At 36.1% G+C, this 19,443-nt stretch overlaps 1 protein-coding gene across 8 annotated transcripts in view; it reads left to right on the top strand.

Annotated features, from left to right (window-relative positions):
• The first annotated feature begins 187 nt into the window (after positions 1-187).
• Positions 188-19,443, top strand: part of LOC127970343 (arginyl-tRNA--protein transferase 1) — a 73,774-nt gene continuing 54,518 nt past the window's right edge. For 3 of the 8 annotated variants that reach the window (XM_052572869.1, XM_052572868.1, XM_052572866.1), the window contains exons 1-6: positions 196-472; positions 4,543-4,606; positions 5,223-5,285; positions 5,480-5,595; positions 6,821-7,003; positions 14,170-14,378. In XM_052572869.1, the coding sequence (XP_052428829.1) occupies positions 355-472; positions 4,543-4,606; positions 5,223-5,285; positions 5,480-5,595; positions 6,821-7,003; positions 14,170-14,378 (753 nt within the window). In that variant the 5' untranslated portion in view covers positions 196-354. Of the gene's footprint in view, positions 473-885; positions 1,054-4,542; positions 4,607-5,222; positions 5,286-5,479; positions 5,596-6,820; positions 7,004-14,169; positions 14,379-19,443 lie in introns of those variants that run through there. The other 5 variants (XM_052572864.1, XM_052572863.1, XM_052572865.1 and 2 more) reach the window with 4 other exon arrangements.

Raw genomic sequence — 19,443 nt, forward strand, 5'->3', positions numbered from 1 at the left:
GAAAATGACATTTCCAAGTTAAGTATTGTAAACAAAATAAATGAAAAATATTATAATAACACGAATCATATAAAATGCCAAGTATTTTTAAAAATAAGAAAGTCTTGATACATAAAAATATATATTTTAAAAAAAGCAATAAAGTTATAACACGTTGCCCGCAGTGCATGATTTAGCGCCCTCTAGTGGCCTTAAAAACAACTCTAATCCTTCGGACGCGTTCTTATTTTGTAGAGCTGACCTATCTCGCCGTTTTCGGTCCTTTAGGGATATTTAGTTTTTAATTTATGTAATTTTATTTACATAAATGTGAATCACACTTCACATCAGCATGCGTGTTGCCTGATGTTTTGAATGCGCCATCACTGGTGGCTGCACATAAAGGAAATGTACTCCATAGTGGAGCTCAAAGGTGTAAAGTTTGGATATCGCTGTGGCTACTGTGGAAATGCAGGGGGTAAAGCTTCATACGGTAAGTGAAGCTGCATGCTATAACGTATACACTTAACAAACAGGTAAATTACATTGCACAATAACCTTATCATTTTCGTGTACTATAGTTCACAACAAGCGTTCGAAACGATAGTATTATTGTTTTACTGTCTTTTTTTAGGGGGCTTTTGCCATACAACAGGAAATGTGACGTTACAGTAAATCAGTGCTTCCTGGTCGGCAAAATGTTTTGTTCAATATTATTAATATTAATTGTGCTCCGCTGTCGTTGCTTCCTTGTCTTTTTGCAACGTCCAATCATGTCACCTCATTAATATTAATAAAATTATTTCGTTTTTCATGCGCTTTCCTACTAACGGCGGTGTTTCAGCATATCCGACCAATCAAAGACGCGCACTGTGCGAACGTCATGCAGCGTAATTAATATTCATGAAGCAGGCCTTTCCAATAGTAAGGTTCCTTTTTAACATGTTTCTGGGCGCCGCTGAGAGAGCGTGGAAATGGCAGCGGGTGGATCGTACAGTATAGTGGAGTATTTCGGGGGAGATGACGGCCATCGCTGCGGTTACTGTAAACATGAAAATGGCAATTTCTCACACGGTGAGTGGATGTTAATCTGTTACCGATGGCTGGTGGTAAATCCTCAGTGAATTGACCGAACCGTTTAGGAAAGCCGGGTGTGACCAGTCTGTTTTGACTATCTTACAACGGTTTCATCAGCTGGTAAACATACTTTGGGAAATGTTGAGACGCTTAATTATATTAAAGTATTAGTTACATTGTTCCAAATGGGTTGTTTAACCTATTTAATTGTGTAATCCATTCAAAACGGCACGATAGTTTCAGGATCTGTGGTGGGTGATGATAGATCTGCTCAGCTGTCAGCCAAACGTTTCCTCACATTGAAATGTATCAGGTTGCAACTTTAAATGAGTATTTTTTTTTTAAACAAAAGAAGATATAAATGATTTTTTGATGTGAAGGAATAGCAGAGGCCTGCTCATGTTTTTTCATCCCTGCCTGGACCAGTGACAACAGCCCAGATCTTTACAAGAACTGTGTATGTTTTAACAAATTCAAAATGATAAAGTGCATATTTGATACAAATTCGATAATCAAATACAGGTTTAAATTAGTTTTATGAAATGATGAATTTGCAATTTTTTAGATGCCGCAGATCCCCAATGATTATACTTGAGTGAGGAACACACCCATGCTTAAAAATAAAGGCTTCTTGCATAAAGACCCATGTTACAGTATGAATATTATAATGTTTTTACATATTATAGAATTGTTACAGTATTGTATAAAATTGAATTTAAGTGTTTGATGTGTTTGGATAATTTATTTGATTATATTTAATCTGTAAAAAAAAAAAAATGTGTTCAGTTATTTTGGACCCCACCGCTAGCATGATGCTGATGTTGACGCTCACTGGAGAACTGGTGCTAAAAGTGGCAATGTAAGCAGATGAACAAGGATCGGCAGGCTGCAGTGTTGTAATAGTGGGAAAGTTAGGTATAAATAGCTAGGAGGCAAGCCTGTCTATGAATGAACGAACGTGCTGGAGATAATCTGATCCTGGTAATCTGCTCCATGCCACATAATGTGGAAGGAAGCATGCTTCTGATGCTAATCCTGACATGGCTGGAAACCATCATGATGGGACCATTCAGAGACGTTTGATTAATTTTTGTTTGGCAGGTGTCCTAAGCAGCTCTGTGTATTTTAGTGACATGTATAATGTTGATTGTCTCAGTAACTTCACATCTTTGGTCTTTAACTGATAGGCCACCGCAAACCATTTCAGGCCTGCCATGTAGGAGAATAGTTTAAATGTTTGCCAAAGGGAAAGGGAATGCAAGTTCCCAAACCTTTTTTTTTTTGTTGAGTAATATGAACCACTTCATCATTTACAGTAAGTCATTATCTTGCACTTTTCAGCAGTGCATTCATTGATGGGTCATTATCTTCTTCATAGTCATTACCTTGCATTTTTCAGCAGAGCATTCATGTTCATCTTCTTAATCTTTTTCTAATGTGCACTAATGCATCATGGATAAAAAGTCTGAGATCGCAAATGGGATCAATCTTGGTTTCACCTTGACTTTGTGAACAATACAGTTTCCTCTCATTTCTCTTATTTGGGCTGAACTAATGTGTTTAGATCTGTGTGTAACTTTTCTTTGCAAAGTATACTTACCAGTTACCATAAAGATCAGCACTTGGTGGAAATGCTGGATGATTTAAGGACTGGCATAACTATATAGAGGTGAATGACTTGTCTTAAACTTTTCACTTTATCACGCTCCAATCAAATTTATGCAATGAGATTGCATTATACCGGGCTAATGCTTAACCCAGAGAAGACACACAGCCTGAATCCTTTTTCAGACACATGCTTCTGTTGCAAAATTATGAGTGCATTGATTTGCAACAAATTTAAGGAGACATTTCATTCGCTATATATGAAATAACAGTATTAACCAGGAAAAAGTACTTAATGAATGATTTTCAACTTTAATTATAAACAACCATGAAATACATCTGGACTCTTATTTTGAAATGTCTGTGTTTAACTGTTACTGGCTGCTCAATCAAAATAATGAGGCATATAAAATATGCACTCACACAACTCACACGTCTAATATTACAATATTAACACCTAGTTATTATAATTCATCAACAGTAGATAATAAACTTAAAAAAGTGTTAATTGATTGTGAACTGCTCTGAATGTGTGATCCTTCTCTTTGAAATGTGCAGCACATTTATTTCTTTAGTGAAATCACCATCTTTTAAAGTTTATAAACACATTAAGCTGAATTCCTGTTTTTACATCCCCAAATTAGGAACATTTTTAATTATGATGAAGATACTTTATGACCTGAGGTCTGTCTAACCATTGTGTGGCGCTCTAGGCCTGAACTGTCGGCCAGTGAAGTCTTTTTTTAATTTTTTATGAGATGTGGAGATCATGCATTGTGTTTGAGATGATTAATCCCCATTTCAGAGGCTTCTTTATGTGCCTCAAACCCAAATCAAGGACTAAAATGCGATGAAAACAGGTGCTCTCGTATTGGTTATATTAATGCATGATAAGGCAGGTGAAACAAACCTTGTTGTTTTTGTCTTTGTCTCTGGATTGTGTCGTGTTCTGTTCTGTTGAATCGCCTGTTTGTTTTTGTCCTGTCGGCCTGGCCTCTGTAGAGCTCAAAAGTCAGTGCCTGCTTTTCTTGGCCTGGATTCAGGAACTATTAATACATTTCTTGTTAATTTACATTCACATTTTCACAGATGTTTTCATCAAAAGCTGTTCACTTCCTTTGTTTAACATTTAAAAGACTATTCACTTACCAACCTTTTTGTCTGAATATAGCATGCTTTTAAAAAGACAAAGCTCTAGATTACAGAAAAGGTGTTTTATTTTAGTCTATACTACATTTTTATATATGCACTTGCCCTTTTATTATTCATAGGGCCATTTCGCTTTGACAAATGTATGGCATCAATCACTCATTTTTAGTTGTGGATATGCATCTTTATTAAAATGTCTTGTTAGCATTGTATGGTTCTGATAATTATGTCTTTAAATCCACGAGGAGTCTTCTCTGTGTACGATCTCATCACGGTTTTTATTAAATGCATTTAGCTCAATCTAGACGAAGTGACATCTTAACCCCACAGCCAAAAACTGAGAGGGTTCTCAGAGACTGATGTCCTGTACTTGTCCTTGTGTGGGAGCTTAATTCTCCGTGACGTCAAAGGAAACATTTCCCTTTGTGAACAGTGTGTCACGGAGATTCACTGTCAGGGGTCCGTTTGAGGCTGGCTGTGTCTCCTATCTACAGTACACATGGATATAACACAACCATCCTGCTGTGGTTCTACATGTGTGCACACACAGCTTCTGAAGTGTTCAAGTGATCATGCTTTTCTTTATTTAAGAGCTTGATCCTAAGTGTGTTGTATGTTCTAAATGACGTGGTGGATGAGGAGATACCCCCTGACTATGTAAGCGCTTTGAGTGCCTAGAAAAGCCCTATATAAATGTAATGAATTAAATGCTGTTGTTCTCTCTCTCTCTAGGCATGTGGTCCCATACTATGACCGTGCAGGACTACCAAGATCTCATCGACAGAGGCTGGAGAAGGTGCTGATATTATTATTGTCTGACCTCTGAACTGTGTAAAAACTTGAAAACTTGCATAATGTCTTAGCCGGAAACTCTAGTACAGGATGCAGTAGTCTGGTCAGATTAATGATCTTAACACAGTGACCGAATCAGACACACTTCCTGAGTCTCACAGACCTCTTACAACCAGACAAATAGGTTTTTCTGCACTTGACAGCTACACTGCCTCAAAGCATCATTTTAGACCAGTTTTCTGGACTTGATGTGAGTGCAATATTCATAAAAAAAAAGTACATTTTCAAATAAGTGTACAATGCCAGGTTTATTTATTTATATATATAAATATAAATATATATATATATATATATATATATAAACTTTTAATGGTTATTTATTTAAAATATATCCACTTTAAATGAACGATTTTTTATTATAACAATTTGAATGTGAATTTGTATAGTTAGTAGTGAGCCCTGCATAAATTGCCATTATCCATTTATGATCATTTATAATAATCATTGGTTTGTGTATGCCAGAATTTGAATGCTGTTATATGTAAACTAAATTTCTCTCTCTCTCTCTCTCTCTCTCTCTCTCTCTCTCTCTCTCTCTCTCTCTTTTTTAATTTTTTTAGAAGTGGCAAATATGTGTACAAACCTCTTATGAATAAGACATGCTGCCCACAGTACACCATCAGGTGAATGAATCAAATGTTGTTTCTTGACTATATACAGTAGGATACTCTGATAAAATTAATATCTGATTGTTAAATGTACTGAGTTAGATGTTGAAATGTATGCATTGCAGCTCAGAAATGCTAGAAATGCAGATATGTTGCGTGTCCTTTTCACTCTTTATATATTAATGTGCTGTTGCACTTGTTTTCTGAAGGTGCCATGCTTTGAGCTTCCATCCGTCGAAGACTCACAAAAAGACCTTGAAGAAGGTGAATCGGTTCCTTTCCAAAGGAGAGATGCCAGTGGAGAAGCATGATGAGGGACGTGAAGGTGAGCACCATTCTTACCCTAACCCTAACATTCACACAGAAATGTCAAGATCCACACGCATGATGCTATGCTGGATGTTTATTTTATAAATGTTTCATTAACTAATTTGAAAAAGCTTGACAGAAAATCACATAAAATGTGTGACTTGCATGCCTTCCCCAAACCGAAGAGGCTTCGTTGTTTGCTTTTGAGCTTGAGCTGATCAATAAATAAGTTTATAGTGATATTCATTGAATGAATTAGCTCTGATATGGTTTGAAATGATGGTTTATTTGTCTACTAGAGGATTCAGAACTTCAGCATTGAAAGCAGATTCAAAATGAACACTGGATATTAAATCAGTTTATTTTACTGTATATGCACAATCATAACAATATAGCATGTATAACAATAAATACATGCAGTACAAATATATTTATACTGAAACGTTTAATATATGAAAAATGCAAGAATGACTTCCATGAGTGATGACACAAACAAAATCTTTGAATCACTTTAAAATCAGTTTGGTTTGAATTGATTGAAGGAGTTTAATGTACTTACTGGTGAACTCTCCATTAAAATAGCTGTTAGTTTCACAGCGCCACAGCAAATCATATCTGATTGTATATGATTCAGTATATTACTCAGTCCTAATTTGAGCCAATATAAGAAGAGTTGCATCCCCCAGCCAGTGTTTTCTACAGGTATAGCCCGTGTCAGTTTCTTATATCTTGTGGCCTGGTCTGATTGGGTTTGTTCGGAGATATCAAAGGTCATCTAAAGGCTCTCTCTTCCATACTTTAGAGGACAGTGTCTATAGCTGCAGGAAAAACCCAGTGGTTTTCTGTGCTGTAGGCCAGACATTAACCAGATGCCCTTCCTGTCGTCCATGTGTTATCTCAGACATATTTTGCGTTTTTTTTTTCTTCTTTTTGTCCATATTTAGTTTTTCCTTTGCATGATTTGTTTGTGCAGCGTTATGAAAGTTTTGGTTGGGGTTTAAGAAGTTAAATTTTGCATGCAACTAGAGTCTCTTCATCATTGAGACCTATTTCATACCATTTAGACATACGCTTTTAAAACTTGTGTGACTGTGTAAGTAAATTCAACCAATTGATGATTTCTTCTCAAATGATTTGAATAATTTGATGCTCCTAGGTAGCAATGCGAGACTGCGAGTTGGCTGCATGAGTGATATCGTGAATGTGGTTAATTTAAATGTGCAAGTGTTGATTCTTTTTAGGAGAGCCTATGGACTCTGTGCATGAAGAGGGTGTTCAGCCACCTCCTCAAGATCCTCTGAAAATAGACCACAGTGACGTACAGGACATCAGCCCCAGTCCAGACACAGACACCGCCAACTCAGCTGCACCAACAACCCCCAGAGACGACGCAGAGAAAACCACTGCTGTTACACCCAAACCAGGTCAGTCTCATACAGTCTGCATCTTTAGCGTTTATACGTGAACTCTCAGGAGCTTAAATCATTTCAGTCCGTGAGTGAGTCATCGGAGTGATTAACTAATAACTAAAACAGTATGCCAACTAATAACTAAAACAGTATGCTTGAAACTGATTTGTTATTTTTTTTTTGACCTAGTTATTGGTTCATCTAGGAGGTAATTCAGATTATGAATCATTCTGCACTGGAAAGGCAGTCATTGCTGTTGTGTGCAACCAGTGGTCCTCACAACAGAAAGATGTGTTGTCTTGTTAGTTTATATTGTTTTTCAATTCCCATTAGGACTTTCTCTTCACGTCATCAGTTCAGACAGCAAACTCATATTCCTGCATGCTAAAGGCCTTTGTGTTGCAGAATCAGTTGCAGCAATGGAAACATTGTTAGAAATGTGTAGTACATTAATCTGTACAAGCAGTAGTTCTCAATCTTTTTGACTGTAATGCCCCTCATTCTCCACAGCATTATTTGAAGTCCCAGTGACTTCCTGTTGTGTTATTTCACTGGGCTGCCTAGTAAAATTTATATTCTTGATAAAATGCAAATTTGAATGCTTGTTTTGAGGCTTCGCTGGAAGTTTGCTAAGGTGCCTAGTTTGAGAACCACTGCTTTAAGAAAACTTAATGTTATTAAAATCATTTAGGTCTTAAAACAGAACCAGAATAAGAACCAGTTGTCAATTCCTAACCAGAAGATATTCCTCCAAGGAACACTAGAGGGCAGCATTGGTCCAGAAATAAACCTGACATCTCCTTTAGGCATATTGTTTTTTTTTTTTTTTGTCATCTTATGTGTTCCTGCAAATATCTATTTTCGTGTCTTACAAAATTTCACCTCTTATTGACATAAAATTTCAATAGAAAATGTGTTTGGCCTTATCAGGGGTATCTACTGTGAGTCAACACTTTGTGTTCCTTTATGCAAATGTGTAATATATTCCCTGTAGACTTGAGGCACAAGGACCGTACATCTCTGAATATGAGTTATAGACGAATTAAAAGTCTTACACCGCTGGAATGAGCGCCCTCACAGAACGGTCCGGAAGTGGGAAGGATTTATAGAGCCTCCCAAAAGGAGGAGAAAACTCTCGCTCTCTCCATCTCCAAACGGAAACCACCTGGTGACAAATTTATCGCAGCTTGCTTTATGACCAACCTTACGCCTGAGTTGTGTCTGTTGTTAGCGTTGACGCAGACGGAGCTAAATGACTGATTCCACACTGGAGGTTAACGCTCTGGTTATAATCAACAGAATCTGTGAATGGTTTCTCTGAACAGTGGAGCGAGTACATGTGAGCAGGCTTAGACCTTCACTCCTAATTCATGTTCATGAGAAACAAAAAAAAAGAACAATTAAAATTACATTTATTTATGACCCTGTCAAAATCTGGAAACTATTAAGTGGTAGCTTAGGTGTTTTCAGTACTTGATAGCTGGATGCTTATGTCTTCAGAGGGGCATTTATTTGATTAAAAGAATCCAGTAAAATAATAATATTGTAAAATATACAATTATCTTATTATTTTTTTTAATTCTGATTGATTCCTGTGATTCACTGCTATATTTTCAGCATCATTCCTGCAGTCTTCAGTGTCACATGATCTTGAGAAATCATTCTTATATGATGATTTGCTGCTCAAGAAACATTTCTGATTATTATGAATGCTGCTTCATATTCTTTTTATTTTTGATGAATTGACATAAAAATAACTTAAACTTTGATTAATTTTTTATCTTATATGCATATATAATGTATGTGTGTGTAATATAAAGTATATATTAAGTATATGTAAGTTATGTACATTGTCTTTTTGGCTGAAAGAATAAGTATTTACATTATGCAAAGAAACAGAAACTGAAACACAGGGCTGTCAGTGCTGTCGATACATTTAATTATGTTAAAAATGTTTAATTTGATGTCAGCGTTGTGTCAAAAGGCCTATCATTTGTTCAACTGATTTAGTTTTCATGCATTTATGAAATCTGTTTATGGACTCAACGTGAGACCATATAAAACCCCTTCTACTTTCATTATTTGGTGCATTTCTGAGTGAAACAGGACGTTCAACCATAAAACTGAAAAATGAGAATTGATCTATCTGGATTATAAAAAGTGAAAGGAAGAGATTGAAAGATAATGCACATTGACATTTTTAAAGAGTATAATAATCATGTTGATAAACTTGCACTAAAGGAGTGTGTATAACAGAAGTAGATGTCGATTTCACTGTGTTTGTGTGTGTTTGTGTGTCGGCTGGTCCAGGTAGTAAAAGTGTTTCTCTTCTTCACGCCCCTCTATTCCTCTCTCCATATGGTTTCCTCTCATAAAGGAGTGTGCCAGCTCTAATTCACCCGGCCCTGACTCATCCCCACACAGCAAATAGACCTTCCCCTGTCCCCTCAGGCAGTGTGTGTGTGTGTGTGTGTGTGTGTGTGTGTGTGTGTGTGTGTGTGTGTGTGTGTGTGTGTGTGTGTGTGTGTGTGTGCAGGAGCGCTTGCATCTGAAGGAATGTGTCTGTGTTTCTGCTGCCTGTACATTAGCATGTGTAGCTGTATATGTGTGTCCATGAGTCCTCAAGGAAAGGCACTTCTGGACTTTTTACGAACTGTTAACTGCTAGAGAGGGAGAATGTGTCTTCTGCAGGAACAGATCTGTCAGGGTTGATCTCTCCCTCGCTCGCAACAGCACGTGTTTATTGCTAAAGGTCTGTGTGACCTGTGTGACAATCCGCTCAGTGTTTCTAGTCAAGCGTGATAATATTCAGTGTTTATAGGTCAGCATTTGACCGTGACCCATTTAATTAGTCTTAAAACAGTCTGAGCTGTGTTCACTCTTGATTCAGTAGCATGCAATGCATTTTGTAGAATTATTATTGATAATTATAAATTATTATATATATATATATATAATTATCGATTACTCTACATTATAAATGAGTTAAAAAAATTTCAGCTATTATTAATAATTATATTAATTTATTTTATATACAGTACAGACAAAAAGTTTGTAAACATTACTATTTTTAATGTTTTTGAAAGAAGTTTCTTTTGTTCATCAAGCCTGCATTTATTTGATCAAAGTTTTAGGATCATTATCACATGATCCTTTAGAAATCATTCTAATATAATGAGTCATTATCAAAGTTGGAAACAGTTCTGCTGCTTAATATTTTTTTCAGAACATGTGATACTTTTTTAGGATACTTTGATTAATAAAAAGTAAAAAAAAAAAAAAAAAAAAGATGCTATGTTTTTAAAATATAAATATTTTGTAATAAAGATATACACTACTGGTCAGTAATTTGGGGTCAGTAATTTTTTTTTCTTTTAAAAAAATATATAAAATCAATACTTTTATTCAATAAAGGATGTGTTATATTGATAAAAAGTGATAGTAAAGAAAATATATTATTAGAATATATATTATTATATATTTTTTTATTTTGAATAAATGCAGTTCTTTTGAACCTTTTATTGATCAAATATATTAGACAGCAGAACTGTTTCCAACACTCATAATAAATCAGAATATTAGAATGATTTCTAAATGATCATGTGATCGACTGGATGTTACATGTGACACTGAAGGCTGGAGGAATGATGCTGAAAATTCAGTTTTGCATCACAGGAAGAATTATTTTTTTTTAAGTATATTCAAATAGATAACAATTATTTTAAGTTGTAATAATATTTCACAATATTACTGTTATTTTCTGTATTTTTGATCAAATAAATGCAGGCTTGATGAGCAGAAGAAACTTCTTTTAAAAACATTAAAAATAGTAATGTTTCCAAACTTTTGGTCTGTACTGTATATATATATATATATATATATATATATATATATATGTTGTTTGGCCCCCCATAATTCTGTTCAAATTTTTCTGTCCCACAGAAGATATTAAGTCATACACGTTGAGCTCAGTTCCACAGTGTGAGTAACAGAACGCAGGCTGTCTTTGTCCTGGACCCGGCCCAGCGTCTGCTCTGGCTCTCTCGCTCGTGTTTACTCTGGTTTGGAGGAAAGCCATTCAACGTCTCTATCGTCCCTCTGCCGTATTTGCAACCCTGGCCGGAAACATTCCCTCCTCTAAGTCAACTGGAGGTATTAACAGGAAAAGAGGGAAGAATGAATGTTAAGAAAGAGCTAATTGTCTCAGTGACTCTGGCTCTTTGTCACAGAGCAGCGCTCGGAGGTCCTGTAGGAGGTCCCACGTCTCATGCGAAGCGTGTAAAGGCCAGATTTATTTAAGGAAAGTGTAAATAGTCTGTTAATGTCTATCAATGGGCTTTTTAAAGCTGGTCCAAATCTGTGCTTTATGTTGCAAGTGTAACTAACAAGTTGTATCCGGTTAATGCTGCACTTCCAAAGAAAACTCATAAGACATCTAGATTTTATTGTAGTATTAAATTAAGTAAAGAAAGTAAATGCTGTTCTCGTGTTGTTCATGGGTGAATCTCTGGAAACTTGTCCAGAACTTGACCAGGTCAAATGTCTTTTTTTCTGGCATTGTGGCATTATTTTAATGACATTTAAGTTTATTTTCCTTTATAACAAACTTTATTTGTTGTAATGAAATATAATTGTCAAAGAATATAGACCACTAAGAATGTGTATAAAAAAAAAAAAAAAAAAAAGTATGTATGTGTGTGTGTGTGTATATATATATATATATATATATATATATATATATATATATATATATATATATATATATATATATAATATAATATAATAATAATAATATATATTTTGTTTTAAAGTTAAAAATTCAGAAGAACAGCATTAAAAAAAAAAATAGATCATTTTGATCATTTTAATGTGTACTTGCTGAATAGCAGTATTTGTTTCTTTAGAAAAACACTTCCTCTACTCTAGATTAAAACCTATTCTAAACTTGAACTTGTGGCGTGTTCATCATGGAAGTATTTGGTTTTTTGTTGTACAGACCTTGATTTTATATTTGTTTTTCTTTCCTATAGTAGTAAAACAAATTACAGTAATGATAGTCATCAAAAAAAAAAAGGGTTTTAGGCTCCCTTTTCTTCATGTAAATATAACACTCCTTATTTTAATGAAATTAGATTTATATGCTTCTGACAGGTTTTATGAGATGCACTTAGGTGTTGTATCTCAGATGGGTTGATGGCAGGGGGGCTGGCACAGGGACAGGCAGGAAATGGCCCCGCTTTCCTTATTGCTCCAAACAGGATGTCGGCGTGTAAACTGTTGACATGGGATGCCGGGAGCACTCGGAGGGGCTGGCGTCGGTCCAGGGAGATTGAGGGGGGTGCTTGAGGTTATTGTACTCTATACACAGATATATACTGCCAAAGTTCATAATGCATTATCACACATAAACATAAATCCCACACACGAATCCGTTTATGTTCTCGACCGCTAGAACACAATGTGAAGCATTTCATTTTGCACTTTTGGTGTCAAATATGTGTGTCTGTTTTCGTAATTGCTAGCTAATCAGTTCGAAAGAGATATCTAGAGACCAGAAAATTTAGCAAATGCATTGCAATACCCAGCCGAGCATCCTAAAATCAAAGCATTACGCAGTTTTACATGAATCAAATTATTAACAGTAACTGATGCAGTGACCCTCTCCGTCCCCCCTTTTCCTGACCAGCCCTGCCTGTCGTTCTCGATCGGGGATTATCACCTCCTTCGGTTTCCTTCAGGGCAAATGAACAACCATCTTGACACTTTCATTTAAACCTGCGAGCGGCCTGAACAATCCTCACAAAAGCAGCGGGAGTCAACAAACAGAGCCCTGTTGTTTTACAGCTGCGATGATGTCATGATATCAGAGGAGCGCAAATGACTTCCATCTAAACGGGAGGCAAACTAGTCGACCCATTGGAGCGAATACATCGTGCTCGTAAGGATCACGCTCTCCTACCGTTAGCAAACGTGCCCGCGAGCCGCTTACAGAAACATGCTCTCACACCCAGCAAAACGGCTCCAAATGTGGGATGTGCTCAGGACCTGTTATTGATTATACCTCTCCTGTAGTCTTCGCTCCTCTAGCAGTCGTAAATGGACGATTGGTTTTGTTTCAGATGGGCATCCCAGCCCGCAGGTTTTTTAGACTCCTGCTGCTGGTTTTGGCTCTTTTTGGAGATGTCAGCTTTTCCACTGTGAACTATTTATTTGACATATTTTAGACTCAGGGTGTGCCTGTGCTTGTGGGCTAACTTTCTTAAAAATTACACACACCACATGAAGCTAACCAAGTCAACACACATTCAAAATGGAACCTTTTACTTTCTTGGTCTGAATGTGCAGGGTCAATTAGTGCATGTTATTGTAAAGTATAATAATTGAAAATGTTTGATGTAAAAACACACACTTGACACCATCCAATAAATAAATGAATCCTGGATGAAATCAGTTCTCCGTCTCCAGTTTTCTGTGTCCTTCAGAAATGTATGACACGGAAATAATATGCAAATACCATATCATAACACATTGCCACATTTTCATTAGGTTTCTTTTGAAGAATTTAGTTACCACCAATAATTAAACTAATTATTTACAAGATAAGCTGTCCTTGTTGTGTGTGTGTGTGTGTGTATATGTGTGTGTGTGTATATATATATATATATATATATATATATATATATATATATATATATATATATTTTTTTTATTTTTTTTTATTTTTTTTATTTTATTTTTTTTAGAAAGTAATACTTTTATTCAGCAAGTCTGCATTCCATGAAGCACAACAGTTAAAACATTTTTAATGTTGCAAGATGTTTCGGATTTCAAAAGTTCTGTTCGAACTTTCAGTTTTTTTTGGAAAATAAAAATATCAATGCAAACAAATCAGTATATCAGAATGATTTTTGAAGATCATGTGACACTGAAGACTGGAGTAATGATGCTGAAAATACAGCTTTGAGAACAAAATAACTGTTTTTACTGTACTTTTGGTCAAATAAATGCAGCCTTGAAGAGCATAAGAGACTTCTTTCAAATACATGGGATATCATTTTTTTTTACCGATCTCAAACTTTTGAGCAGTAGTGTAATTTCTTGGTGTTTGGACAATGCACTAGTTCTTGTACTGTCAGTTAACTCACAGATATCTTTTATCATGGTTTTCTTCTAAACTCTAGGTAAGGGAGCCGATCCCAACAGGCCTTTGTGTCGGAAAGCTAAGGACCTCAGGAAAGAGAGACGACTTCAGAAGGAGCAACAGAAGCAGCAAGAAGCGGTGTCTTCCTCTGTGAATCCCTCCCCAGCTAAATCTTCATCTAATCAGCCCAAGTCATTGGAGGAATTCATTACAGAGTCCTTACCCAATGACCCTCTGCACCGTTTGGAGGTAACACATCAACTTTGCTTGTATGTATTACTTTTGAAAAAAACGAAATGGGCCAAAGCAAGAGATGATGCACCAATCAAAAGTGACACCCATGCTCAGTAAATATGCCAAGCACAAGCAATCCTCTCCTGCTTTTGCTGCGATTGCTTGGGTGAAGTCAGCATGGGTAAACAGCCACGTTTTTGTTTTCTAAGCAAGTCTATATGAAAGACCGTCATACGTCATTGTCCCTGGAGACGGCACTGGTCTGGTTCATCCCTCAATTAGCTTGTCGACTGGATTGATTTGATTGACTTCAACATGTTGTTCAATTATCTTAAGTGGATCGCAGTCAATGTCACTGTCATCTGAGCAAGGTTAGTGATTCACCTTAAAAAACAATACATGAGAAAATCCAGAGTCTTCATAGCCAGGACTAAAAGCAGCTCTTGTGTACAAAAACTCTTTTGTTTCATCATGAACCTTTGCATACAAACACTTTGTGCATTTATTTATTCAAAACTGTAATGTGCGTGACAGACCCTTGTGTTGAAATCTAAACCGTCAGAGTGTAGTTTGACGTTAGTTAAGCTCTGTCCTTGTAGTCTGTTTGTTGCCACTTATGTCTCTGGCGCACAATGGAAATGGATGTGTTTAAAGCAGTGTGTGGAGTCTCACAGGTTTCCAGACCTCATTTTATCTCTTGTGAAATGGGGGTGTTAAGGCTCATTTGAGTAAATCTCAGTTGTGGGGTCATTAAGCCTTCGGAGAGGGACCTCAGAGACACCAAACCTAATGAGATGTTTACATACACCCAATCAGACATGTGTGAAGTTCGAATACACACACTGTAATTAAAGCATGCGTTGTTTGACAGGGAATAGATTACTTGAAGAAGACCTTGGCACATTTTACATCTTTGGCTTTTGGCGTGGAGTTCATTAAATGAATGTTCAGGGTTAGTTTACGCAAAAATTAAAAACATAGAATTCTTTTCTTACTTCATGACACAAAAAAGGGGATCTGAGCAATGCTTTTCCATGAGTTAATAAAAGTACTCCAAATCACTTTAACGCTATATTCCAAGTCTTCCGAAGTCATTATTGACTGATATTCCTCCTCTCTTCCTTTAATTATATGCAAAACCTCAACGGATTTGCTTTAGAGATTGGATATAATCTTACACATGCAAATTTAATGAGCCAGCAGTTAGTTTGTTTTTCAATACATGTTCAGACTTCAGTTTTTCTTCTAAGCAAGGATTCATTAAATTGATCAAAATCACCTGTAACAGCATTTATAATCTTACAGGATATTTCGGTTTCAATTTAATGCTATTTTTGCAAACTGAATTCATCAAAGACTCCTGAAAAAATGTTAAAGCAAAAATATTAAGCAGCACAACTGTTTTCAACATTGATAATAATTAGAAATGAGCAGAAATTTTTTTTATTCCTTTGCAGCACAGGAATAAATGTTCAAATATATTCCAATAGAAAACTTTTTTTTTAAATGTTATAATCTTTCACAGTATTATAGTTTTTTTTTCTGTATTTTTTGATAAATGCATACATAAATGCATCCTTACAGTCTACAAACTTTGTACTTTATTTTTCGAACTTGATATAATTTAATATTGCATTACTTGTTTACTGTAGCCTTGAAGAGTGAAAAAAAAAAAATGTTCTGTCATAATTTCTGTGGTGCAAATGCTTTTTGCTTTAACTTGTATTAAACCCCAGAACATTAAAGATCATCTGTGTTTTCCAAAGATTAATTATGATCAAATATGATAATCAAAATTGTCCATATACACCCACAGATGGCAGTAGAGGCACATCATAACTCTTTCCCATGTTCAATATCTTGTTTGCTTCTACCCTCTTTCACCCCAGGCATAATTTGAAATCTCGGAGCTGTTTTGCCATCGCTTCGCTCTCTTTTTCTTGGTTACTCCTCGCACACTTATTCAAATGTCTGCATCTCAAGAGAATCGCTCTGCAGATTAAAAGACTCTACTAATGTTTATCTGAAACAAAAGTCACAAATATCTTCATTAACTTGGCCAAGCAATAATAAGAGATGTCCAGTGAGGGCCAAATAAAATAAAACTGAAGCTATATCTCCCATCATGCTCTTCTGGGGAACTTGTGAACCATAAGCACCTCGTCCAATGAAAACGTCTCTGTGAGAGGTCCTTTAATTAGGAACAGCTTTGCCAGTCAATTAAATGTTTTTGGAGGATTGAATTTTGATTTGCCGCCTCACTTCTGAGGCTAGTTTGTCCTTGTGCAAACACAGATGATCCTGTGAGATGTCAAGCTCAGTTTCACTAATCAAACATAACATCTGATCCCACACAGTTCGCTTTAAACTGTCAGACTTTTAGACCCTTATACAGCAAGTTAAATGAAGCTTAGTCTTTAGAGTGTGGAACAGAATGACTTTACTGTCATGTATTTGAATAGTTATTGTGACCTGCATTTTGTAAATAATATATGTTATTATAGCTTTTCATCATTTCCTGTGTTTGACTGTGGTTGTTAAAGGGGGGGTACAATGGTGTTTCGTGTATTCAGAGTTGTTCACAGTGTTAAAGAGATGGATTATCATGCTAAACATTTTTAAAAAACATTAAAAAAAATAATAATTTAGAAGAATGACTGAGAATTTCTGTGCCGAAAATCTTACTTCCGGGTTGGTACAAGTTTCGGCTGTTTTTTTTTTTATCGTGGATCTAATGTTGTAAACGAAAGTGGAACTCCTTATATGGGCATTTCTCCCGGAAAAGCGCATTCGCGCAGACTCATTGATCAGAGGAGAGCGAGATCGCGCACATCAACGCTTCATCGGGAAAACGTCGGCAGCGCTGCATAGGATTTGTTTGAGAATGCCTCCAAATAAGTGTGTTTTTGGATGTGAGGGAAAGTTTACTGTGTTCAGATTCACCAATAACCCTGCGCGACATGAACAGTGGAAGCAGTTTGTTTTTCCGGGGCAGCAAGTGCGTTTGTGTGTTCTGGTCATTTGAGTGACGAATGTTTTAGAAACAAGGCCCAGGTCGACGCTGGATTTGCACATCGTTTGCTATTAAAACATGGAGTCATCCCTGTGATAAAAGACCCATTCATGTATGTACAACTGCAGCAGATTTCTGTATTGTGTTGGAAATCAGCACATAAGTGAATATATCTTAATGGAAACAACACGAAACATCAGTATTACAGCTCTGCCCACTGCATGCCTCCAGGAGCTCGGTTTTTCCCGGAAAGAATCGGAAAGCTGTATTTTTCTTTTATAAATATGATAAAACTAAAGACTTTTTGAATATATGAAGGATGCAGTACTCCTCTAGAGGTGCTCAAGATTAACATGAGATTAAGTGAAACTGTGTATGTTATGTACCCTTTAATGCAATATAATGAAAACCAGTTCAACTGTAGCTAGAAATTGAGGAAGTTTGCTTTGTAACAGTATACAGTAAGGAGACACTTATATACAGAGACAGATTCACTGCAGGTCTGTGTTTAATCATTAGTGCAGGAAGTCATATGTTATCGTCTTCTCTACTGTTTGCATCGCATGGAGCACCAGGAAGTAGTTCTTAATCAATCAGTGTGTACAAATGAACAGATTTCTGGAGACACGCTAACATTCTTCCAAAATCTGTTGAGAAAATCCACAACTAAATGCATTATGCAGTTGATTATCTAAATTCTGTTATTAGAGACTCTCGTGAAGCCTGTCAAAACACATGCAGGTTATATTTAGTCATCTGGGTCATAATTCATAATTAGGTCATAATAATTCATAATTTGTTAATGCAAAGAAGTTTTTCTTTTTAATTTTAGGATGAAATATGACATGGCCATGTTCACATGAGAGTCGACCTTTTATAGACACAATCTATAAGTTTTTCTTGCTGAACCCATGCTGAATCTCACCCAAACAAACAAAGGTTTTAATATGATGAATATCAGTCACGGTGTATAAATATTTATGATTATTATTTTTTTTTTTATATTTTGCTGAATGTTTTCTCAGATTTTTCTTTGACCATTAGTTTGCAGATGTATAAGTGAATCTCATGAAAGTTATTATATATATATATATGTATTCAGTATATTTAAGTGTGTATCTCAGATTATGGACAAATACTCTTTACTAAATGCAGCTGGATAGTTTACTTTTTTTGTCATTCTTTCATCAAGTTCTCATTAAAGTAATGGTAGTTCTTTCAATTAGTTGTGAAATTGTTAACATCGATGCAAAAATGAAAGGGATAGATCACCCAAAAATGAGAATTTGATGTGTATGTGCTTACCCCCAGGGCTTCCTAGATGTAGGTGACTTTGTTTCTGCAGAAGAACACAAACCGAGATTACCGTATCGGACTATAAGTCACACCTGAGTATAAGTCGCATCAGTCCAAAAATACGTCATGATGAGGAAAAAAACATATATAAGTCGCACTGAACTATGTCGGATTTATTTACAACCAAGACAGAACATTACCGTCTACAGCCGCGAGAGGGCGCTCTATGATATCAAGTGTAGACTACAGGAGCACTGAGCAGCATAGAGCGCCCACTAGTGGCTATAGACTGTAATGTTTTCTATTGGTTCATTTCTCTTGGTTCATGTCAAATTAATTTTGATAAATATGTCGCACCTGACTATAATTCGCAGGACCAGCCAAACTATGAAAAAAAGTGCGACTTATAGTCCGGAAAATACGGTAAGTAAAACCGTTGCAGTCTCTCAGTCTTATAATGAACTCTCCTGAGCACGTACTCTCTATCTACAAACTCAATTAGGAGTGTCTATGGTCCACTTGAGAGATAGATGGTGATAATACACTTATAAGTCTGCAGTCCGCCATAAAGCAAGAAGAAGACACCTAATGCGCCTACTGCTGAGGACGCGCTCAGGAAAGTTCTAACAGTTCGGACCTTGCGTGAAACAGAAGTAAAAAACGATATAAATACTGTTCAGTTTCTTGCACAGACCGATCATTTTGTGTCTTTACACATCAATGTATCGTCACGAGCCGCAGGGTTTAATTTGATTTTGTTTGCCTATGTTT

The sequence above is a fragment of the Carassius gibelio genome, chromosome B13 (assembly GCF_023724105.1).
Source record: "Carassius gibelio isolate Cgi1373 ecotype wild population from Czech Republic chromosome B13, carGib1.2-hapl.c, whole genome shotgun sequence".
NCBI classification, from domain to species: Eukaryota; Metazoa; Chordata; class Actinopteri; order Cypriniformes; family Cyprinidae; genus Carassius; species Carassius gibelio.